This window comes from Perca flavescens, chromosome 19 (genome assembly GCF_004354835.1).
Source record: "Perca flavescens isolate YP-PL-M2 chromosome 19, PFLA_1.0, whole genome shotgun sequence".
NCBI classification, from domain to species: domain Eukaryota; kingdom Metazoa; phylum Chordata; class Actinopteri; order Perciformes; family Percidae; genus Perca; species Perca flavescens.
This window is the reverse complement of record NC_041349.1, coordinates 23,236,051-23,260,048: the sequence shown is the minus strand read 5'-3', so window position 1 is coordinate 23,260,048 and position 23,998 is coordinate 23,236,051. Positions and strand designations below refer to the sequence as shown.

At 40.0% G+C, this 23,998-nt stretch overlaps 1 protein-coding gene across 2 annotated transcripts in view; it reads left to right on the top strand.

The window, feature by feature from the left end:
* The window catches only part of pcxb (pyruvate carboxylase b), a 327,945-nt gene that overhangs the window by 277,027 nt on the left and 26,920 nt on the right, over positions 1-23,998 (top strand). For both annotated transcript variants that reach the window (XM_028606107.1, XM_028606108.1), the window contains exons 18-21: positions 1,920-2,087; positions 2,879-2,960; positions 10,672-10,829; positions 11,688-11,774. In XM_028606107.1, coding sequence (XP_028461908.1) covers positions 1,920-2,087; positions 2,879-2,960; positions 10,672-10,829; positions 11,688-11,774 — 495 coding nt within the window. The remainder of the gene's footprint in view (positions 1-1,919; positions 2,088-2,878; positions 2,961-10,671; positions 10,830-11,687; positions 11,775-23,998) is intronic.

Below are 23,998 nucleotides of genomic sequence, written 5' to 3'. Positions count from 1 at the left end.
AGTGTCTTAGTGTGTCTGTGTAAAAAAACTTGACTTTTATCACATTTGTTTTTTCAAATGTATCATTTTCCAGATTTGTTTTGAATTAACTGAACATATTTTCCGGAAGAAGATTGGAGTTGCTCCAGGACTAAACGACTTCAATTAAACATCAAGGTGGCAGTTTTAGCTTCAGATGAATGCTCTATATTAGTGATGATTATTTGGAAAGTTTCAATAGTTTGTAGTCCTTTCCAATTCCTAATTACTTAAAGGATTTTGGTGTAGTGTTTATGATCATGTTCTTTCTGCTTCCATTGTTTTGGCAGTGTCCGATTCCACCAGCTTATCAGCACTCTGTCTGTCTCTTTCATCTTTCATGAGCAGCCTCAGGCCAGTGCTGTGTGCGCACGCTCTTAGTATATGAGGACGAAGACAGGTGGTTGAAAATCAGTCTTGTTTACCTTAATCCAGGACTCCATATCCAAACCTTTTAGATGTGTTAACGAAAGCCACTTAAAACATAATTAAATCATTTAGATTAAGGATCACCCTTGGCTTAATTTATACTCTGTGTCCAGGAGTCAAGGCCAAAGAGGTTTTTAGAAATGTTAAAGTAATGTGAATGAGAAAATACATGGTGATGTATATGTAATATGTTGGGACATTACGCCTAATGAAATCACTAGCAAATATGTGTTTAAAGCAGTGTTTCTCAAACTTTTTAAACTGCGTACCACGTCAGAAAATATTAGGCTCTCTAAGTACCACTATTATGGCCCACGTTAAAATAGAGTAGCATAGGCTAGGCACACAGTTCACGCAGGAGGCAGGTTTATTCCTAAAAACAATATTTATTAGGGCTGCACGATATGACCTGAAATCAAAATCACGATTAATTGCACATTTTACCTCGATAACGATAAATGAATAAATGACGCTGTGGACTGGTCTCCGTCCCGCAAGCGGTTTCAGGAAAGTGGCTGCATGTGTCCGACAATGCACAAAACATCAACACCGGTACAAGCCTACAGCTGTCCGCGGACACGGTGTGCGCAAAGATTCGGAGCCTCCCAGACGGGTGAACTGAGACTCCGTTTCCTGCTTGTCGGTCAATGGTTAATGATCGGTTATCATTTAATTTTATTGTGCTTTCTTTTAGAAGGCTGGCTGCCAACAATCGCCACTTACTAGCTATTTAATTAGCCTGAGTTAAATGCTAGCCATTAGTAAACAGAAGGTAGTGGCTGGTGTCTAGTGTTTGCGCCAGTGTTTGTGTGTGTGCGAAAAAATAAGTCGCTAACGGCTTCAAAATTACAATGTCTTTACATTTTCGATTAATCGTCCGGCCCTAATATTTATTGTTGACAGCCACAGCCACACTGTTCTTCCTCCGTCCAAATTTGAGGCGACTCAGGTTATGTCTACTTACTGCTATGCATCATTTGCTGCTAGCAGGTGCTGTGGAGACTTCACCGTTGCTGCTTTAGTAGCGACTAGCACTTGTGCTCGTCCACTATAGTTTCAACAGGGCTGCTCAAAATATTCTCCTACTCATTTACACTTTTCTACCTAATTGTTCCTGTTTGGAGTCACAATTGCAGTATTTTTGAACCATTCGTAACTAATCATGGATGTATGCGCACTCCGTTTATGAGCGTAACTATAGCAAGCTGATATCGAAACAGAATATATTCCACTTAAACGAACATTTATTTCCCGTTACTTTTAACTGATCATAAGTATTATTATTATTGGAATTGTTGTATTTCTATAGTATTATGTTTTTAAATTAATTTATTTCATTTTTTTTTTTAAATATATCGCAGATTCCATTCGCGCACCACCAAATGTCACTCAAACTTCCCATTTCATTTTTTCTTCAATCCTTTTACCCCCTCCTTCCTTATGTCTCCTTCTCAATATCTGTGCATCACCAGGACATGGCCGGCCTGTTGAAGCCCGAGGCCAGCAAGCTTCTGATTGGCTCTCTGAGAGACCGTTTCCCAGACGTACCCATCCATGTGCACACACACGACACAGCTGGAGCCGGAGTAGCCGCCATGCTGGCCTGTGCCGAGGCTGGAGCTGACGTAGTGGATGTGGCTGTGAGTATTCAGACAAGGTCACTTTGGATGTCTTAATAATAAAGTTGTGTGTGTATAAAACATTATTTTAAAAGCCTTAGAGGTTTTTAAAAGTTTATTTATTATCATAAAACAATATTTAATCTTGTAATTTATACTTATGAAAGATATGGGAAGTGAGAACTGCCTGCCATGTTACCAGTACCAACTCACTGTATACATTCAACTGAAATAATTATTTGAAGGCCCACAAGTTGTTGCCGTTTGTATTGTGATGTGTCACTGAAACAAAGACGGAACAATTGTTGAAGCCAGGAACATTTCTCTTACTGTGTTCACTGACGCACACTGCCAGAATTGGGAGTTTCATTAAAACAATTAGCTGCTATTCGCAGTTTTGGGCCGTTCTGCTGTTCAGTTCTTTCTAACACTTTATGAAAGAAACAACTCACCATGGGTCAGACACTAAAAACATTTGTTTGCATTGGTCCCACTGGTTTACATTGGTTTAAACTTTCTTTTTACTCTGCCAAGCAATACAACATGTATGATGAAATACACCAGTGCATGGAAGACAGCTAAGACCTAAAGGTTTTTGGAAGTAAAGCTCCTGTCCCTTTTGATTGGAAATTGCTGTTTTTGTGTTCTTACCATCACTCATTATATAATACTTATATGCATACCAGTGCACACAGATTTGCAGATTGTTACACCACACCTTTTCCAAGTATATAAAATTGATCCACTAAGCAGGGAAGCCACATAACGCACTTCTACAAACAGTATTCATATTGACTGTTGTCACTCTCTAGGTCGACTCTATGGCTGGGATGACCTCTCAGCCCAGCATGGGAGCCATTGTGGCGTGTGCCAAGGGGACCAAGCTCGACACCGGTAAGTGATGTGCTCACCATCCTGGCAACATCAACCGTGACAACTCACAATTGTTTCAAAAGTATTACAATGTCTCATTGAAGAAGATTAGGGGGGCATAGGAACACTATGAATTTATTTAGACATCACCAGTTTATTTTAGTAAAATAAGAACAGGTTGGAAAGAATATTTTAGATAAAACACCTTTGAATAGCCACACAAAGGTTTTATGGCAGTATCTAGCTGTTAATGAGACAGAAATGAAATGTGATGCTCTGTTAAACAAAACATTCTTGATCCATGAAACAATCAACATTTCAGATTAGTGGAAGGTGAGAAGTATCAGCCGATCAATTTGCTGCTAAACCCATAAAGATATTTGTTGTACCCATGAATAATGTGGTCTTATATTCAACATAGCATGCTGAACAGGAAAACCTGCTGCCCATCACAGCCACAGTTTTCCACTTTGACTAATGAGCAGCTCTCCCTGGCTCCCCCCTCTCTTCCCCCCCCCCCCCCCACCCCCATGGCATCCTTGACATGGTTGGGTTTTACCCATTTTGCTTCTATCTCCTCAGGAGGTCAACAGATAAGTGGAGGGATGGATTTACAATATTTTCATTCCCCTTTGGGTTTGCTGTTGTCCACTGTGTTCTGCTAAATGTAATTTTCATGAGCTGTGAAAAATGTGGAGCCTTTCCCAACTCTGATAGCTGACCGGGCGCAGTGACCTCTGCCTCGCACTGCAATGGGTGCACAGTGTAAAATATATCAAAGCAGCCAGTTGTAAAGCGCTCTTAGAAATTGAGGGAACGTGAAATGGGCTAAAGGAATTAAAACTGGTGTGAAGTTTGCTTCTTAGGTATGTAGAGTAATGCTCTTGGAAGAAAGAAAACTGACTCATCTTTACTAAGTAGATCTGATATCTCATTTCCATTACTGAGAAATAGCCCTGCTAATTTTGTTTACGCTATGTTCATACGACACAGCTAATGTACACTCTGCTGCTGTAGTGCAGGATACCATTACCTTCTAAGCCATTTGTTACACTCTAAATGCAGATGATTTATTTTAATTCCTTTGTGTGTTCTGCTCTGATGTAGGTACAGAAAGTTTCCTGCCTCTGGGCATCGGAGAGACATTATTTCCCATCAGCTCGTTTTTTGATAATCATCTGGTCTTCAGAGAAAAGCAAACCTTCACTTATGCCTATCAATGACTGTCTGTGTCCCTTAGTTAAATGATTAGCCCTGATGCTAGTATTCCGTAGCGCAGAAGGATCAGTCTGTAGAGAAACCCATTACTGCATTCTCATAGAATGTGTAATGTATGGTCTGGAGTGGTTTCTGCAGGTCCTGTCATAACTGGGATAACTGTTGTCAGTCTGTGTCAACCTGCTGTGGAATTGAGCATGCTTTTGTTGTGTTGTTGGCAAACTTTCATGTACAGTAGTAAGGTTGGGCTATATGTTAAACTTTTCCAAGTGGCGCTACAATCCACAAGCTGTCTCAGCTATTTCTATTTTAATAACTACACCAAATAAACTCACAAAATGCCAAGAAAGGAAATATTCTTACACCTATTCTCATTAATAAACAGAGAAATACAACTGTACAGCTTCTTCTCTGTCACCGAACCAAGGCTAGCTTATTTACCTTGTTTGTTCAAGTTCAAGCGTCTATTCATTTGAAATCAACAAAAAAAAACTCACCAAAATTGTCTTTGTTAGCCTTTTCACTCTTCCAACAATCAGCAAATCTGGTTAGGAAATAAATCCTGTATTCACAGAGTTAGATGTGAAAATATGGTGGTGCTACACGCTGTGTTCCCCCCACTGTCTCGCTCTGCCATTACTGTTGTTGAAACCATTAAATAAGCAAAATAAAATGACAAACATTGCCCAAAAAAAACAACCGTCGATGTACTCAGCCAAACGACGATAGCTGATCGCCCAACCCTATCATGTAGTGGTGTTTGAAAAGTATACGCTACCTTTAAAATCATTTGTTTGAGGAAAATTCCACCTTAAAACATTAAGATTGTTTTAATAGTAACTTATACCAGGCTGATGTGATTAAGTGTGGTCGGAAGTGTCTCCTATAGACCTTTTTCACGGCATAGCAGGAAAAGCATAGCCTCCTGAGACCGTCCTGATCTCGCGAGCTCCAGTTTTCCACTCGCAGATCAGTCTGGCATCTTGAGATAGAGAAAATTTGGAGCCGTTAGCCAAACGACCGGGCCAATCAGCGTTGGTTTTGAGGTGGGTTAGGTGTTGGTAGGTAGCCCTAATTCTGTTAGCCGCTCTCTAATGCTTTTTTTCTCTTGGATCCTTCTTTTGGAATATGGACCGGGAACCTGAAAGGGTGTCTTTTATTCCTAAATTCTCGTTACACAAACGGCAAATATCCTTTACCGACATGTTGCTTGCATGCTGAGCTTACGAGCTATGCTTTGCCTGCAGGGGCGGGCTTGTGGTTGTATTTTCATAGGCTTCGTGGATCTGATTGGTTGATTTGGCCCGTCAATCACCAACATAGGTGATAGACAGATGGTTCATCCAATCAGCTAACCAGTATTTCCGCCCCTTCCCAAAAGTTCTCCAACGGAAAGTTCCCAGATGGATATGCCGAGCAAATGCGAAGCAATCCATCTGGCGGAGTCAGGTTAGGAAAAGCACAGTTGTATTCAAAACCATTACTGATGGCTGCATTCCACTTAGGAGAGGCCCTGGTATTGTGCATGCTGACTCACTGAAACAGCTTACTGGGACACTTGATGGAATTGAGCCATCGTTAAGGTTATCAATTTCAGCTTTGCTTTTCCTACTATGACAAGTCAAAATGTCTGCTGTGAAAAATTGCCACCACACCCAACAGTAATGTCATAGTGACCTGACACTCCCTGGAGTACACTTCTGCAGCAAGATGACAACCACTGGTCAACAAAAACAAGATGGTCAGCAGGTGTGGAGTTGCTCTTTCAGTTTAGCTGTGAGCACCTAATTTCTATGGATGAGTAGCCAAACCGACAACATGATGTCACATTTATATTTGCAGTGCAGCTACAGAGGTGCTGTTAAGCAGCACATTACAGTAAACCTCAGGGCTTTGTGTTATTAGTCTCTCAGGGCGTCCGTCAAAGTGAATGGGTTTCCTTTCGAGGCTCATTGTTAAATATTGCTGCCGAAACAATCATACAGGGAGAAATCTGTCGTAGAAGAGGAAGCAAATTCTGTAATAGTCCAGAAAGCAACACAGTAACAGAGCCATTAAGACAAGCTGTGTTATGAGTATGGTGTGTGACTTGTGCTTTGAAAGGAAACCCCTTCACTGCTGCTCTCTCCATCCACACATTTAACCCACGGCTGAGCGCAGCAGACTCACGGCCCTTCTTCCAAGCTGGCCAATATTGTTCCGCGCAATGTAGGAAATAAGTAGGAAGTATCAGAGGGAGAGAAACTCTCCCATCATTTAGACACAGTCCAAGCTAGTGACAGAATATCAATTTGTGAGCATACAGTTCCCTGAAAAAAAGTAGAGAGAAAGACAAGGTTGTTACTCAAGAGCGAGAGGTTTTCAAGTGTGTCAGTTTGTTCATGGAATTTCAATTTGCCTCCCTTGAGACTGAGATTTTAATGCAGGGCGTTTTCCCACGCACTCTCTGAGACACACACACACACACACACACACACACACACACACACACACACACACACACACACACAAACACACACGTGTGCGTACTTAGTGTATCCTGATGTGACCCTGGTACATGCATTATGCATACACGTGCAGACAAACTCCTTCTCACTTCCAAATTCTTTTCTACCTGTCACTTTGTGCTCCTCTCTTCTATTCATCTCGGCCTCTCTTCATGCCTCTCCCTCCTTCCATCTCCGTTTGCCTATCTCACTGCTTTTTTTTGTAATCAAGCAGAGCACTGCCTTGGATACTTCTATACCTTCCTGACCTTAGTCTGTTTACTGCTTTCTCTCCCCTCCCTCTCTCCCCTCTTTCTCCCATCTATCTTACAAAGCAGTAATCAGTGCTGTGCAGTGTGCTCTGCCTCCTCTATCTCCCTCCCTCTCTCTGCTCTCATGCCTTTTTTCCTATCACCCCCGCTTCTTTTACATTGTCTCTCCGTCCACCTCTTCCCTCCCTCTCACTCAGTGATAAAGCAATTAAAAGCACTTTACATGCCTATTTCACTCCAAAACTCGTTGCTCTTTCCCTTCCACTCCCTCAGTGTCTCCCACAGCATCTCTTTGTCCTGAAGAAATGGGAAAAGCAGCGCTTCTCTGGTTAATTCATATGTCTTGAAGCTGTCAGTTTATTTATTCAGCCACGGTGTGTGCGCACACAAACACACAAACACTCATACATATTCACAAATCCTCATGCAGCTGAATGATGACACACAATAAAGCGGCCCTTGTGTTTGTTTGACACAGCGTTTACTGCCTTTTCTCATGCATCATGCATGGATTTAATTGAGGGATTTTCAGCTGCCAGCCACAACAATGCAGCTGTCTAAGATGTAGTGGTCATCAAACACGCACCACACAAAGGACCGATATTACTATACCGTATGTAGGCGCTCAACCGTAGACACACAAGCACTGAACCCAGACAGTGAGGCAGGTGAGCCGACACATTTGGCTTCTTGTTCACCTCCATCGTCTCCCCTCCTCTTTCTATCCGTCTGCATTCAGTTTTCCCATCTTTTCTCCCCAAATCTTCTTGTGCTCATCTGTCTTCATCTATGTGTCTTGGTTAGCTCTCATCGTCTCATCAACCACAAACTGTGTCTTTCTACAACTGTGTGCATCTGTGTCGGTGTAGCTAATGTGTGCAAGTTTATGAATGCAAATATGTGTGTCTCTGTCTGTTTTTCTCCTGCATTAGTGAGTTTGTGCTGCTAATGAGTTGTATATCGATGGCACTTTGTCACTGCCAAGCAGCCATCTAAATGACTGATAAATGTACGTGCGTGTGCCTGTGTGCCTGCACGTCTGTGGTATACATACACACAGCAGAGTGTTGTAGTGATTGATGATTTTAGGGAGTGTAACCAGCAGTCCAGAAAAAAAACAATGCTGTATTTACCTCAAGCGTGATTTTGCAAAGTTCAGACATCGTCAATCCACAACATTTGTAGCTTTTCTCCATATTTACCAAATAGACAAGTTAGGTCAAAACAATAGCAGAAAACGATGTAGATAAAACACATTATTGTTGTGCTCGCTTCATCAGGGCTAACTTTCCTGTTGGTTGAAAAAGATGCTCCTGCCAATGCTCCTCACCAAAGCACTTTTTCCAATGATTGAAGTCAGTTGATTCAACTCAACTTTCTGCTTTCATAGAACTTTCCAACTCACAGGTGTGGTATTGGCTAATTCCTCAGGGAATAGTAGGCTTGTGGAAATATGTTTTTGTCAGCTACCGTATGTCTTAATTTACTCAGATACAAGAACTCAGATTCAAAAATATTACCCAAGTAAAAGTACATAGTGTATAATATTGAGCAAAATGTACTTAAAATATCAAAAGTAAAAAAATGTCCCCTGTGACTGATATGACAATTTAAGATGATGTGCGTCAACGTGTAAGCAGCATTTTACTGTTGTAGCTGCTTGAGGTAGAGCTAGGTTTAACTACTTTATATACAGTTGGTAGTTTACTCCAGTGGTTCCCAACATAGGGGTCAAACACGATACGTCTGAGGGCTCATGAGATGATTTATTTTTTAAGATTAGCTTTTTTTGTGACATAGTGGGTACATTGGGTACTTTTACCGCACAGTTATTTCAATGAAACAATTCGAGGGGAAATATGACAAGTGGCCTCAACTACACACTGCTGTTTTGTAAGACATCAAAAGCCAAAAATATGCCACTGAATCTTTTAACAGTGATACCAACCTCATATCTGTAAGTTTAGCATGAAGCTGGCGCCAGCAGCCTGTTAGCTTAGCATAAAGATTTCAAAAATGTCTGACTATTCCTTTGATTGTTCATCCTTTTTATGCATGGCGTTAAATTTGCTCAGGATGTACAAATTTAACTATACAATGCACTGAAAGAGTGCGACAATCTACCTCCTTGCTGTCTGTGCCAAGTAGAAGCATTTTTCTCATTCCCATATCAGGCCAAATGTGGATAGTATCATGTTACATTGAGATATTCCCAGCACAGCCACAGTAGAAAGGTGTCAGTTACTGTCAGACAGATACAGGCTGTCCTTGTTCAAATAATCTTTATTTTACACCAATATTTACCAATCCATTACGAAAGAATCAGACATTTTACACCCACAGCAGCTTCAGTGCAGCACAGCAGAGTACAATGTATCCAGTTTGGTAAAGGAACAGAACTCTTTGAGTTGTCAGCTAAGAGGACCCACAGTTTGCTGCTGCAGCTACATGTTTGATCTGTTTTGTTGGTGTGTGTGTCAACTGGTGTTAGCGGTTATTGGACAGGTAAAACTTTACCTAAGCAGACATTTGAATCAACAGAGGATAATGTCACTTCCTCCTCTGGTAAAGTAATTTCACAATGGAATAAATGAGAGCTACGATTTTGGTTCTCAAACAGAGAAGGAAATGGACCTAATTACTGACTGGCTTGGCAGGCAGCTGAATTTGAGGAGCAACAACATGCACATTAATTCCACATTAATTTCACAGTAGCTCCATTTCCTCCGCCAAGATCACAGTGGAACCACACAAACACTTTTTGGAGTACGTACTCACTTTGAATCGTAAAAATTCAAGCTTGCCGCTCTGTTGTTGTGGATGTAACGAGCTAAGTTTGTCTCATTAACATGGCTGATTTTTCTCATCATTAGCCAAATGCTCATTGTGCTGCCATTTCTGTCATGGCATTAAATCAGATTTCTCCTTTTTAAGGTAATCAGTTCGAGCACACCTTAACTGGCTGTAGCAGGACATCATGAGTATGAGCAACAGATGCCTTTTTTTAAGGATCACAAAATATCACAAGGGATTTAATGAGCAGCAAAGGCGTGATGTAAACGCACACTAACTGGCTAATTAGTGCTTTACCAACACTGTAGCTCAGGCTTGTTTAGGCTTTTCTGGCCTGTAACCCAAATTTGTACTAACGTAATGCACTTTTTAAGAGTTGTCAAAAATAGAGCCCCTGGCAGATGATACGTCTCTGCTGAAATTTTTGTTTTTTCTTGCCAACTAGTTTGAGAAGTTTCATGTCATGTTTATATTTTCACACATCAAAATCAGCAGCATGAACCCAGTACTGTCACAATTTGCTAGCTGGCACAAGTTTTGAGACGGCTAATTCAGATAAATGGCAGGTTGCCACATAAGCTTTCACAACAATTCCACTAACTTTTTATTGCACATCACATCAATTCCCTCTTTTCAATAGAGGGTGTGCAAATCAGAAAATTTAAGATTTTGGCTTGAAAGCTGAATTGGCAATTAGTCATTTCTATACACATATACACCATTCCTCAATACAGCATATGATCATAGTGCCTATAAAATATATATATATATATATATTCCCATACCCCTAGCTTTATATTTATATTCTGAAAACACAAACATATTACTGATTGTGTGTTTATTGATTGTTGTTGCCCCTTGCTCCATTGTATTGAATATCAAGCTCACTTTCAAATGACGGTAGATAAATATTGTCAAGTCCGACCAATGATTTGATGTCTTTTTTTCTCTGCTCTGCTGCAGGCATTGCTCTGGAGAAGGTATTTGACTACAGTGAATATTGGGAAGTAGCCAGAGGCCTGTATGCTCCATTCGACTGCACTGCCACCATGAAATCAGGCAACGCTGATGTCTACGAGAACGAGATACCCGGAGGACAGTACACTAACCTTCACTTCCAGGTACAGTGAGCTATTATATATTCCGGTCGTTTTAAAAAAAAATTATGTTTTGTGTAAGTGATTGAGTTTGAAGCTAAATAAGCATTCATAAAGCTCTTTGCCACACTTTCAGCTCCTTAGGATGGAGTATTAGAGGTGGCCGGTGCATCTGAAAGGATGTAAACAACAGGTTAGCTCAGTGTAACAGTACATTTAAATTCATTGTTGGGTGCAAATCCACCTCATTGCATCTGTAAAGTGTCTGTGAAGTTTTAACTGCAAGTTGACAGTTTAATGTATGAACTGTTGACATACAAAATGTTTTATGTTACAATGTTTCTGAATGTGTACAGTCTGCATTTCAAAAATATATAATACTCTGCAGATAAATAGACTTATGATCCTTCTGACAGAGTTTGTATAAGACATTTCTGTTTGTGTGTGTGTTCGAAGCTTATGCAGATATTTGGGTATTTCTTAATGCTGTATGGTACAAACATGAGTCTACACTGTGCACCGTCACACTGCAAAGTGTCCCAGACTATTTAAAAGTGACTGAATGCACAGCGCTGTGTGCACCCACTGGACGAAAAAAATGTGTGTGCAGTGAACATTCCGTAGCTCAATTGTGACTTGTTTATATCAAAGAGGGTTGAACAAATGCACAATGACCAAATTACCGTTTATAGTGGCTTATCGTGCTGGCCCATCTGGCCTTTGCTAGACGAGCGTCTTCGCCATAAATTCAAAAGCTGTTGGTGTCACTTCGAAATTATAGCCTTAAATCACAGGTTGACACTCTGAATGCTTTGACTTTTTCCTCCAACGGAGTAATAAAAAGATCACTCATTCATACGGTTTCACTATGGCTCATTGCAGGCTCACAGCATGGGACTGGGAAATAAGTTCAAGGAGGTGAAGAAGGCCTATACTGAAGCCAACAAACTACTTGGAGACCTCATCAAGGTGAGACATGAAGATAAAACATCACAAGTGCCTCCGTTCATTGTCAGGAGTGTATTCATGCTGCACATTTCCTGCTTGCATTAGATATCATTCGTCCATTTTACCGATCTCTAGTGCTAGTAGGTACCACAGACTGTAGTACTGTACAAAGATGTAACTGTCATGTATTTGATATTCCTCCATTAGCATTTCTCGACGGTTTCTGCCAAGCTGCCTCTCTTTCTCTCTTTTTTTGCTTGGCTGAGCCAAATATTCCCAGATTAAGGTTTGATACATCCACTATTCTGAGATGTCTGGATTCACTTCAGCTGCGCAGTCTGTTTGACCATCCCTGTCTTCCTCTGTTTCTGTGGGTAGTTTTCTTACTTGACATACCGTTTCATAGTTTTGACCATTCCTTAGACATTTTTACTCTAATCTGCCATATTGTGCATATTCTGTATTAGGTTGTTTACCCTGTAATTTATTTGTTTTTCAGCAGCATAGTTTTATTCAGCACTGATACAAAGTTTTGTTCCTTGTATTGCCCCAGTCGATATATATTTGGGTAGAAACTCCAGTGAACTACTTTTGGGTTGATTTCCTGAAGGGCACATTAATCGTGGTCGTGGAGAGGGAGCTCAATTGCCAATTCTGCAGTCAACAATGTTGTTCTCCGCCTAAATTCACCTCCATTCTGCTTTTTTGTTTTTCATTATCTTTCATTAATTCCTTTGTTTTTCTCCCTTCATTATTTACCATCACAGCTTAGTAATAGATTCATCCCTCTTTCACCGTGTTCACGCTCACTCTGTAATTATTTTGTTCTCTAGTTTGCATTCTCTTTCTTTATCAAGCCTTCCTGTCCCTTTTTCTTTTACACCTTTCTCATTCCATTGCTGCTTAGTACACACATATTCCCTGGCCATCTTTCTTATTTTGCTCTCTGTGCACTGAGATTGTCCGTTACTCTACCTCCTCCTTCCCTCTCTTTCTCTCTTTTAAAAAAAAAAAAAAAAATCTTTTCGTGTCTTTCTCAATTTCCCTTCTTGGGTCCCCTTTCCCTTATTTTGTTTCCCTCTCTCTGTTTTCCCCATCAATTCTTCACTCCATACTTTATCAATTCAATTAAGACTCGGCGGGCTTCACTGCGCGAGCCAATGTTGGCTTAATGTGCCTACGGGTCCTGCTATGCTCTCTGTTGTATCCTGTTAGCTTGACAATGGCTGTCTCTCACACAGTTGGCTTGTCGATAAGGGAAAGGGAGTGTGCTTGTCAAATATAGATATAAAGTAGACACACCACACACTGCTCTAAGCAGAGAAGCCAACGTATATACAGTACATTGACCATGCTCTCTCTGTCTCTCACACGCACACACTCACGCGCGCACACACACACACATACAGCACTACAAAAGCCATATGTTTAAAGCTCAGAGCTGTGGGCGAAGGATTGTGCTTGTCAGACGACTCAATTTCCAGACCACGCATATTAAAAGGACTGCTTTTATCATGTACACTGCCCCTCCCCACCATGAAAAAGACAAACAACACTAATTATGTCAGATTTTTTTACATCAAAGCATTTTCATAAAAGTGATAAAAAAAGTTTATGATTGCTTACTTCACTTAGCTTATTAATTCTCATGACTTGTTTTTTTTAGAATTAAGAAATGGAGGTTTTTCTACAGGATGTCTCTGAACTGACAGGGGAAAAAACAGACTTGTAGGCTCATTGGCTCCCACTGACTTCCAAACTACATCAAAAGCAATCCAGGAGGCTGTGCAACTACTCAAAATTTCCTGAAATGCTCATGAGCCTAACTGGTTAATTATCATGATATTAATTCCAATTTATTACATTGCGTTGCAGAGCATCCAGTGCAAATTCACCTAATCTGCCAGAATCCATGGACATGATTCACAAATATAAAGGACCTCTGCTCAGCATAATGAAGGGCTATAAAAAGATCCTTAGTCTCTTGAGATTCCCTCAGCATCAATGCTGATTTGATTAGTCTGTTGAGAAAGTTTGAGGTCAGAAAATGGTCCTCTCTGCCTCTAATCTATCATGCAGCCATTAAGTTTGCATGTACAGTTAGCTGGGCAATACGATTAGTGACATTGGATGTTTGCCACAGTGCTTGCTACAGTACGGAATAGACAGACAGACAGACAGAGCCATGTGCAGCTAGCACAATGTGGGATGAGAATGTAAATGGCATTTAAAGGTTTGTTTTTAGATAAACATTTTAAAACCATATTAATATAATATAGTAAAGAGAATTATAATTGTCTAACTTTTTTTCATTTTAATTCATTGTGTTATTAGGCTTATGCTTTATGTTCCCCATCAGCCATCTCTATTTTTAAAATGGATAAGAAAAAAATGCAAACATTGAAAAGCCTGTCCGGTAAAGGAACCTTGAGACAACAACGGATGCAGCAGAGTGGTTAGCTACAGACAGGGACAGGTTTTCAAAATGTGTAACACCGTCATGTATTCTGCACCCCTCGGCTGATGCACAGCTGCCAGTCCTGGTCCCCTCATCGTCCTCCTGGTCACGTACTGGTGCCCTTGCACACACCACAGTGTTGTTCTATCACCTGAACATTACGTCAAACTGACAAACTCGTTACCAGAAGATAATAGTAATAAGTCGCTATTATAATAATGTAATCCCTGGCTTCTCCAAAAATGTTTTCATTTTACACCACGTACTCTCACAACATCACATAAATTGTGTATATATATATATATATATATATAACCAGTGTGCAAGTGCACTTTAGTAAGCTTCAGAGGTTGATTTTGTTATCTGTGGACAGAGCCAGGCTAACTGTTTCCCCGTTTTCAGTCTTTAAGCTAAGCTAACCAGCTGCTGGCTACAGCTTCATATTGCATGGACTGATATTTTTTATTTTTTTTATTTAACAGGGACAATGCTCATAAATCAATAGCAAAGCAACTGTAAATTAGCCAGATTTAGCTGTGCAGGCTAATTTTCATCTGTTGTCCCTGGCCAGTTGGCAACCTAAAAAAACAAACAATAAAATGACAATACATTCAACATATAAAAACAACATACACAGACCAACTTAAAAAAACAGACAATGCACAATAACAAGTAACAAACACAACACATCATCATACAACAAGCAACATGACAAAATCTGCTTGCAGACAGCAAAGGTCAGCAGGCAGTCAGCAATCTAATGTGCTCAATTGTGTTTTTTGCCCCCAACTGCTCATTCCAGGCAGCGCTGCGACCACTGCCTTCAAGGCACCTAACCCTAACCTTAACCTTAACCCTAACCATAACCAGTGCCTCCCAACGGTGCCTTCCAGGCAGCGCTGCCTGGGAGGCACCGTTGGGGGCAAAAACAACCGATAAAGCTAATGTGCACATACAGTACTGGCCAAAAGTTTGGACACACTTTCTCATTCAATGCGTTTCCTTTTTATTTTCATGACTATTTACATTGTAGATTCTCACTGAAGGCATCAAAAATATGAATGAACTCATATGGAATTATGTACTTAACAAAAAAGTGTGAAACAACTGAAAACATGTCTTATATTTTAGATTCTTCAAAGTAGCCACCCTTTGCTTTTTTATTAATATGGGAAAAAATTCCACTAATTAACCCTGACAAAGCACACCTGTGAAGTGAAAACCATTTCAGGTGACTACCTCATGAAGCTCATTGAGAGAACACCAAGGGTTTGCAGAGTTATCAAAAAAAGCAAAGGGTGGCTACTTTGAAGAATCTAAAGTATAAGACATGTTTTCAGTTATTTCACACTTTTTTGTTAAGAACATAATTCCATATGTGTTCATTTATAGTTTTGATGCCTTCAGTGAGAATCTACAATGTAAATAGTCATGAAAATAGAGAAACAAATTGAATGAGAAGGTGTGTCCAAACTTTTGGCCTGTACTGTATCTGGTTATCAATAAGCCAGTTCTTCAGCTTACCAGTAAAAGAACGATAAGTATTTACTTCTCTTATCTGCATTGGCAACATATTCCAGTCTTCAGCTGTTGTTACAGAGAACGCTGGCTGACCAAAAGCACTTCTTCGAGTGGGTATGATACAGTCCCCTCTTGTGGTTCCCCTGGTAACATAACAGCCTGCTCTCTGAACAACATATATGTCCTCAGTGGTGGCGGAGCAGTGTTGTGCAATATCTTATAGACTATGCAAAGATTACTATATTTAATCAGGTTTTCCCCACTTAAAATTTGACAGCTGTGATAACTGTTGGGTTTCTGATCAAGAACTTTTAAAGTATGTTTATATAGAGTTCCTTGTGGATTTGTTAGCCTGAGCAAAGCTAGACAAACAATTAAAAATATGAGTGGAAATATTTCACCCAAATGCTGCACTATTCCTTTAAATGTTTTGTTATGTCTGACCAGCAGGCCAAAACCAGTCCACCTCTTAGAAAACCAGAAAATACTAATAAAACAGTCTAATCTTTAGAAGGTCATTTAGTTATTAAAAGTCCTAAAACTGTCATTGACTTGCATACAGCAGGAAGTTATTCTGGCTCTTTGCTACCTTTTTTCCTCTTTTCCCCTGCATTTAACTTTTGCTCCTTTTTTCTGTTTTCCTTCCCTTTTCTTTCTCGCTCAGCTACATCCTTCGCAACATGAGCTTGTCAATATAAGGAGGACAAGTTGTATTTGTGTGTGTTCTGTCTTTCTCCTTTACCTAACTTACTCTGTCACTTTCCTTTTGCAATTACAGGCACGTATTCACTCACCTCCACACTCTTAAAACACACACACACGTTCAGTGTCTCTCACTTTAGGTTGGAGCACCTCCTTGTATTGCCTGTGGGGCTGCAGATGTCTATTGCTCTGGTCTGTTTGCCTCTGTCTCTCCTCCCCTTGGTTCATCCGTCCATTCCTTTCTTTCTTGCTCTCTTACTCTGCCTGTCGCTCCACTTTGATTCCATCTCATTTCTTCCTTCGTCGCTGCCTCCCACCTTCCCTCATTTTGATTAGGGCTACATGAAGGAAGTCTAATCTTTCTATTGTCTCTCCACTCCTCCCCCACTCTGAGTCTCTTGTTATCGCTCCTCTCTCCCGTCTCCTCCTCTCTTGACAGGTACCATTCTTCACTCTGCTCCTGGCTCTGCTGGCTAGTGCCTTCTCTCGCTCTCTCTCTCATACACACAAACGCACGCACACGCACAATCCCGTTGCCCATTAGGAGAGTTCAGGTTTGGATGGAGTTGCATCTCAAAATAAATTCAAGCAAAGTACACGGACAAATGACACACACAGGCATACAAGACAGAAGCACACACAGAATCACTGGCACGCACGCACGTGCGCACACACACACTCACTCGCATGTGCGCGCGCACTCACTCACTCACTCTCTACCAGATTTCTGCTGCCAGGAGTATGGAGTCATGCAGGGCCACTTAGACTGAGCTGTACATTAGTGAAATTGAGAAAGATGGACAGAAGGCAATATAAGAGTACTGTGAAGAACATGAAGGTAGTAAGAATAGAAAGTGCCGGTCAAAGTGGAAAGATGGAGGTGGGCGAGGGTGGAACAGGTTTGGTGTGTCAAGTGTGATAATATAAGCCTTAGTGAGGAACTACGTAAGGTCACAGATGAGTTTAAGTGGTGGGTTAGAGAGACATGGAAAGATCAGAGTGCTAAGTGCTGCTGTATTCTGAGGAACAAGCAGCATTACTGAATATAAAAAGATATTAGATGCTTCTGACTAGTTATTCATATGTGAATTTTGTTGTATCAAATCCGTAAAGCAAAGTTTAAATGAAGACTTAGTCTTCTTCAAATATATGTCCATTCATTTATTTGAGAAACCGATAATGACACTGGGTAGTTATTATTCAGAAATTCAAAAGTGGCATTGGATTTTCTACAAGATTGCAATATCTGTTCAGTACATATGATTTTACACTTAAGCTATACAGCAGCTGTTGCTGTGAAATAACTAGCAGGGTGGTCCATTTGGTATTAGCTACACTAGCAGTGTGACTGTAGGGATGGCACAGTCGGTCATTTGGTCCACCACTTTAGTCCAGACTGAAATATCTCAAAAACTACTGGTTGGATTTCCATGGAATTTGATACAGATATCCATAGTGCCCAGTGACTTTGATGATCCCCTGCCTTTTTTTTTTTTTTTTATCTTCTGCCACCAGGATGTCAAAATGTTCTCATTTAATCTAATCTACAGTATGGATTGGCACAAACTTTGGTACAGAAATTCACGTTCCCCAAAGGAGGAATACTACTCTCTTCCTCTGACTTTTCCTCTAACGCTATCATCAGGTTAAAATTTAAAGTTGTCCAATCCTTTGGTTTGTGACCAAATATCTGCAAAACGACATGTCCTATTTTATGTTTAGTGCTACTTTAAATTGACAAAAACACATGACAGCCAGTTCCATATATATTATTGTCTATGCTTAATTGCATAGACATTATAGCTCCACAAAGCTGCTGGCATCGGTCTGTAAACTGTTTTTTTTTTTTTTTTCAACAAGTGTGTTTATTAATTTTCAGAAAATAATCACACTACAACAGATAATACAGGTGCAAATCAGAACTGTCACAGTACGGCTCATAAATAAAATATTCAATAAAATAAACATGACAGGGCTGAAACAAGTGATATTTGGTACAGTAAGTCAGCATAAATCATCCTTAAGAATAATCATCCTTAAGAATCACCGGTGGTCCAAATGTTAACTTATCCCGAAGAGAAAAGCATTTCATATACAACGAAGCAAAGACAGATATATATTAAATACATGGCAATATTCATTTGTTGACGGTTGACACACACAGAGAGCATGCCTCCAATGCTTTCCTACCCCTCTAAGAACACCATAAAGGATCTCCACATATTGTCAAAGATGAGATATTTACCCTTTGACTTAAAAGTCAACTTTTCCAGTGCAAGACAGTCTGACAGTCCTGCGGTCTGTAAACTGTTAAACAATTTGGTTGCCTCAGTCCAACTGATGAAAACGCACCTAATGAAGTAGGTTTTTTTGTGCCATACCAAAATGTACAAGGAAACACATCAAATATTTTAAAAGCTGAACTTCATAACTTCAAAATGTAATCATTAACAGTGTGTTCTGTATACAAGAAGACAGAGTCTAATGACACTATCCCATCAGTTAGACTGAGAGAGATCAGCAGTGAAAAGTCTGAGCTCATCTACACACAAATCAGATTTCTCTAACCCTGCACGACCAGGATGTGATTTACCTCACTCGTCGTCTAAAAATATAGAAAAGCACACACATCATATACAGCTCACACATGGTTGGAAATAAGATTTCCTTTTCCTGTGTGTAAGGCACCCAGAGAGAGTCGGAGGCGTGTGATTCATCAACAGAGAGATTGATAATGAGAGTACACTCTTGATGTTGCTGTGGTTCAAGGGAGAAAAAAATATATTTGACGGAGGGACGGAGGAAAAGAGGGATGGGCACAGGATGGAGGTGATTCACAGGTAACGCGTTAAGACTCAACATCCTGGCTGTTAGTGTGGAGACAGAAGATAGTGGTTAAGCGAGTTAGAGACAGATGCAGTATGAAGACGGATAATAAAGAGAAGAGTAACCATTCTTAACTTTGCTGTGAAATATGGCCTCTGGAGACAGAAAGACGAGGGAGACAAGGAAAGCACAGTAATGCTGCTTTTGTGTGTTTCAGATAGATTTCAAGTTACTCAGCAGTCAGCTTTTGTTCCACAGCTATACCAAGTTAATGGCTTCTCCAGGGGTTTCAACAACCTATTCAGATCTCTTAAGCTTTTCTGTAAACATTCATTCTGTTAAAGCAATATATCATTATCGCCTCTATTCAAAACCCAATCAAACTGAGCTTTAGGTGTTGCATCAGGGATGTGCTGAAGGGAAGTGCATACTTGTTTCAATCAGCAGGAAGCATTTTATTTCTTGTTTCGTGCTGGGAACATACAGATTTGCTTGCAATGCTTCTTTTGAAGATTTGTGAAATAGTTGTGGATTTTTAACAGGCATCCTGGGCTGTTTTTTTTAAAAAGATATAACTTTTCATTGGGAGTGTAATTGCAGTGACAGTTTCTAAAGAACTAGTGGTATAAAAACCAGAATATAAGGCATTGTTCTGTCTCATGATAGTCCAAGTGGAGTTTCACAGTGGGAGGAGCCATTTCTGGTGCCATAAACCAATGGTTCTCAACCTGGGGGTCGCAAGATAATTTCTGGGGTTCGCCAGATGGTTGGGGAGAAAAAAGCAAAATAACATTCTATACAGGGGAATGGTTTTTACGTTACTGTGTGAGTTTGGTATATTTCATGTGTTAAAGTCAGAGCTTCATTTGTAAATCAGGAGGTCCTGGAACACAGAAAGCAGTCTGAAGGCGGGTCAGGGGGAGAGAAAAAGTCAGAAACACATTAAAAATCCACAGAGCCTGGGGCACTTTGACAAGGCTAGGTGCTAGCTGCTAAAACTAAACTGTCATTAAAGCAAAGCATTATTTGTTTACATGTATTAATCAGAGCATTCACAAGAATCACTCCAAATCAGCAGGGGGAGGCGTGTAGAAACGGCTGTTTACACCGCTTTGCAGCTCTCGTTGTTGAGGGGGTTGGGAGGGGGGGGGGAGGGGGGTCGTGAACACCATCCTCATTATTCTGGGGGTCGTGACTCATAGGTTGAGAACCACTGCTATAAACAATGTGGGGTGGATTCCACAGCTTGGATGGTTCTGATATTCTCCCTGTTTTTTTAATCTGCCAACTTCAATGCCCTGAGAAAGAATACCACTTCCTGACTGTGCATCTTCAGATCTTTGGCTGCTAAATAAAGGAGATGTAACCTATGATTTAGGGCCCAAATGTTGTTTGATATGCATACTGCATATATCCTTAATGTTGACTTTTACAATTACAACACAAACACATGTACCATGGACTTCCTGGAAATCAGTGTTGATACTGAGTGGATTATTCTGGTGAAATAAAGGAAAATGGATTGATTTGACTACAGGTTTATAACTGAAAGCCTTTGTTACAAAATGGGTGCATGAAGCTTGAGAAGTCGTGGGCATCAGCATGTCAGGGAGGGTCTAACAAAAAGGCACTATCAAGTTGCATTATGGGAAGTATAGGGTTGAGTGATTTTGGAGCTTTATTCATAATAGTGGCTAAAAGTCAGGATAATACAGCCTCTGCTGCTTCAATTTTACATTATTAAAAAAAAAACTTTACGGACTAATTGCTACAGTACTCTTTTAGGTAGGCCTGTAGCGATGCGTCGATGACGTCAAAATTACGTCGACGGTTCGCAACAGCTCGCCACACACACACACACACGTGGGAGACCAAAACATTGCAGAATGGAGAACGAAACAACAACCTTCTCACATAATTCCCAACAAAGCCCTGCAAAAAGCCCCAATAAAAGACAGTCCTAAAAGACATCGAAGGTATGGGAATACTTCAAATTTAGTCCCAAACGTAAAAGGTGTCGTTATTTGCGCTCTTTGCCAAATGGAGTTGGCATACCACAACAGCAATGTGGGAGCATCTGAAACGGAGGCACCCCATTGTCACTCGTGAAGGAGACAATAACAAGTAGTACTAACATTGGCTAAATTAATTTCATGTTTGCGTAGTGTGTTGTGTAGCTTGAGCTCTGCGCACTTCGGTGGTGCTAGCTAACTATCTTAGCTCTCCGTGCAGTTTGTTCGTGCTAGGTTAGTAGCTAACGTTAACGTTACCTAGCTACTGGTGCCTAGACCGCTGTGTTTAGCTAACGTAGTACGTAGTTAGCTAGCTTACGGCTGCAGAACACAACTATCTATCTATAGTAGTTAACGTATTAACCTAGCACGAACACACAGAGAGCTAGGAGGCATTTGTTAGCCTAGCACCACCAAAGAGTACAGCTGCTAGATCTAGCTAACGGTAGCAAGCAGATTGCATTAGCTTTGTACAGGAGAGATTTAAGTTGGGACTGTAAAACTGAAAACAGGAATTTTATATTGTGTTAAACACTCTCAGGAATGTCTATACTGTGCACTGCACTGTTTTTTTGAACTATAACTGATTAATTTTTTTGAGTTATGTTTGTACTGTAAAAGAGTAAACAGGCTGGCCTTTCATTTTGTATAACAGTAAAATAATTGTATTTATTTAATTTTGTGTAAAGCAGATTTTTTGCTGTGCAAAACTTTAATAAAGTATATTAAGATTTTTTTGGTATTTATTTGAGATACATTATGGTTTTTATTAATCGAGCAACAGAAAAATAGTCGTTAGATTAGTCAACTAATCGATAAAATAATCGCCCGATTAATCGTTTAATAAATAATCGTTTACCCCCAGCCCTACTTTTAGGCTCAGAGCAGGTGCAATTACTACACTGTAACCTTATATACAATAGTGTACGATATATTGAAAATGCTTTAGTACACAGTATATCTTTCAGTGCAGTGTTCTCTTTATTAACTCTGATGTATTAGCACTGATAGCATTTACGGTCTACAACAGGTTAGAATGAGGTGCTTGGTAGTCCTGTCATATGGGCTGAAATATGTGCCACCAGAAACTGAATTTGAATCATTTATATTTGAATTGCTAAATTTGAATAATTGCATTGAAAAACTGAATTTGAATCATATAATTTGAAACTGGATTGTTTAATTTGAATCATTGCATTGAGAATCTGAATAGTATAATTTGAAATTGAATTTATTCTTTTGGAACTGAAGTCCAATAAAATTTGATCCTCACTGAAAATTCAAATGTCTGTATATCTTCACATTCAGTTCTCACAATTTAGATTCAAATTACTGTGACAGACATCCGGGTAGTTGGAGGATGAAGGAAGAGCAATCGAGCGCAGATCGATAGGTAGAGTTCAGTGGCGCAGATACACAGGACTCCTCTTCGGCCAATCAGCACCTACGTTTTGGAGCACAGTACCCGCCATGAAACGAGGAAGAAGTGCTTGCCTCGCCTTGACCAAGGGGGTAAGCTTCGCTTCAGAACTCGAACCTCCAATGGCACCATTTTGTTGCTACAAAGTGATCACCTCCTGTTAGCATTCCACTGACTGCCATTTTTTTTTTTACGTCACTTGACAGCGAATAACTTTATTTCTGAAGCGTTTAAAGACTATATTTGTCCGTTGTTTGTCTAAAGAAACACAACAATGTATAAAAGGCTTCATTACCTTGTACCTCACGTTATGGCTCCGTAGCAGACGTTTTTGTAAAAATAGGCTAACGATTGTGTCATAACCAAGTGACTTACTGTTGCACAGTAGAGGAATTACCGTATAGTACAGGAGAAGCTCGCAGGCAGTTTTGACTTAGCTGTTTAGTTTTAATTACTAATGTTAACTAGCATGTTAGTTAGCAATAATTAGCCTGTGCGTATGTTATCTCCTTACACTCCGTCTCTGTAAGACTGGGAATGATTGAGATTTCTCTTGGCACAGCTACCAGAAGACTTCCAACTTTCAGACACGTTGCTCACGTCACATTTACGTTGTCTCTGTCAGTTGGAGGCTGCGCAGTAAAGCAAGAGATCACTGGAAAAGTGCTTCTATTAGCCTTCACTGGTCTCCGTCCAGAGCAACAGGGTCCATTATATATATGTCAATGGCCTTGACCCAGACTCATAGATAATATAATCTACCTGTTCACAATGTTCAAAATGTAGGCCTAGGTTTATTAGTCACATTCTTCCACTTAAGTAAACTTAAAATGAACTATCTCTACTTACCTTAGCCTAGCCTACTGCATGCAAAATGGTGTGACTATCCATATTTGAAAATACATGTTAATTAATTTAAACATTTATACTTTGTACATCAGCAAGCCTGAAATACAATGTGACGTAAGAGCCAGTCCCCTGAGTTTATACAAGATGTTTCCACATTAAAACGCAAAATAGTAAATTATTATTTGAGTCTATTTTTAATCAACTCTAATATCTGATAGTTTGTCTCCTTCCTTAGAGCGTTTATATAAATATTAGTTTTGTTTGTGATTTAAAAGTGTAGCTTTATCATCATGTGCAGTAACAAACAAAAAAGAGACCAATTAATGTGTTAATACAAAGAATATTTATTATAATCAGTTCACAGATCTGATTCCAAACAGAAACTTCACCCTTCTGAACTAAGAGGTTCTGCTTCAAAGTGAGGTTTAAACAGACTGAAATGTCCAGGCTCACCCCT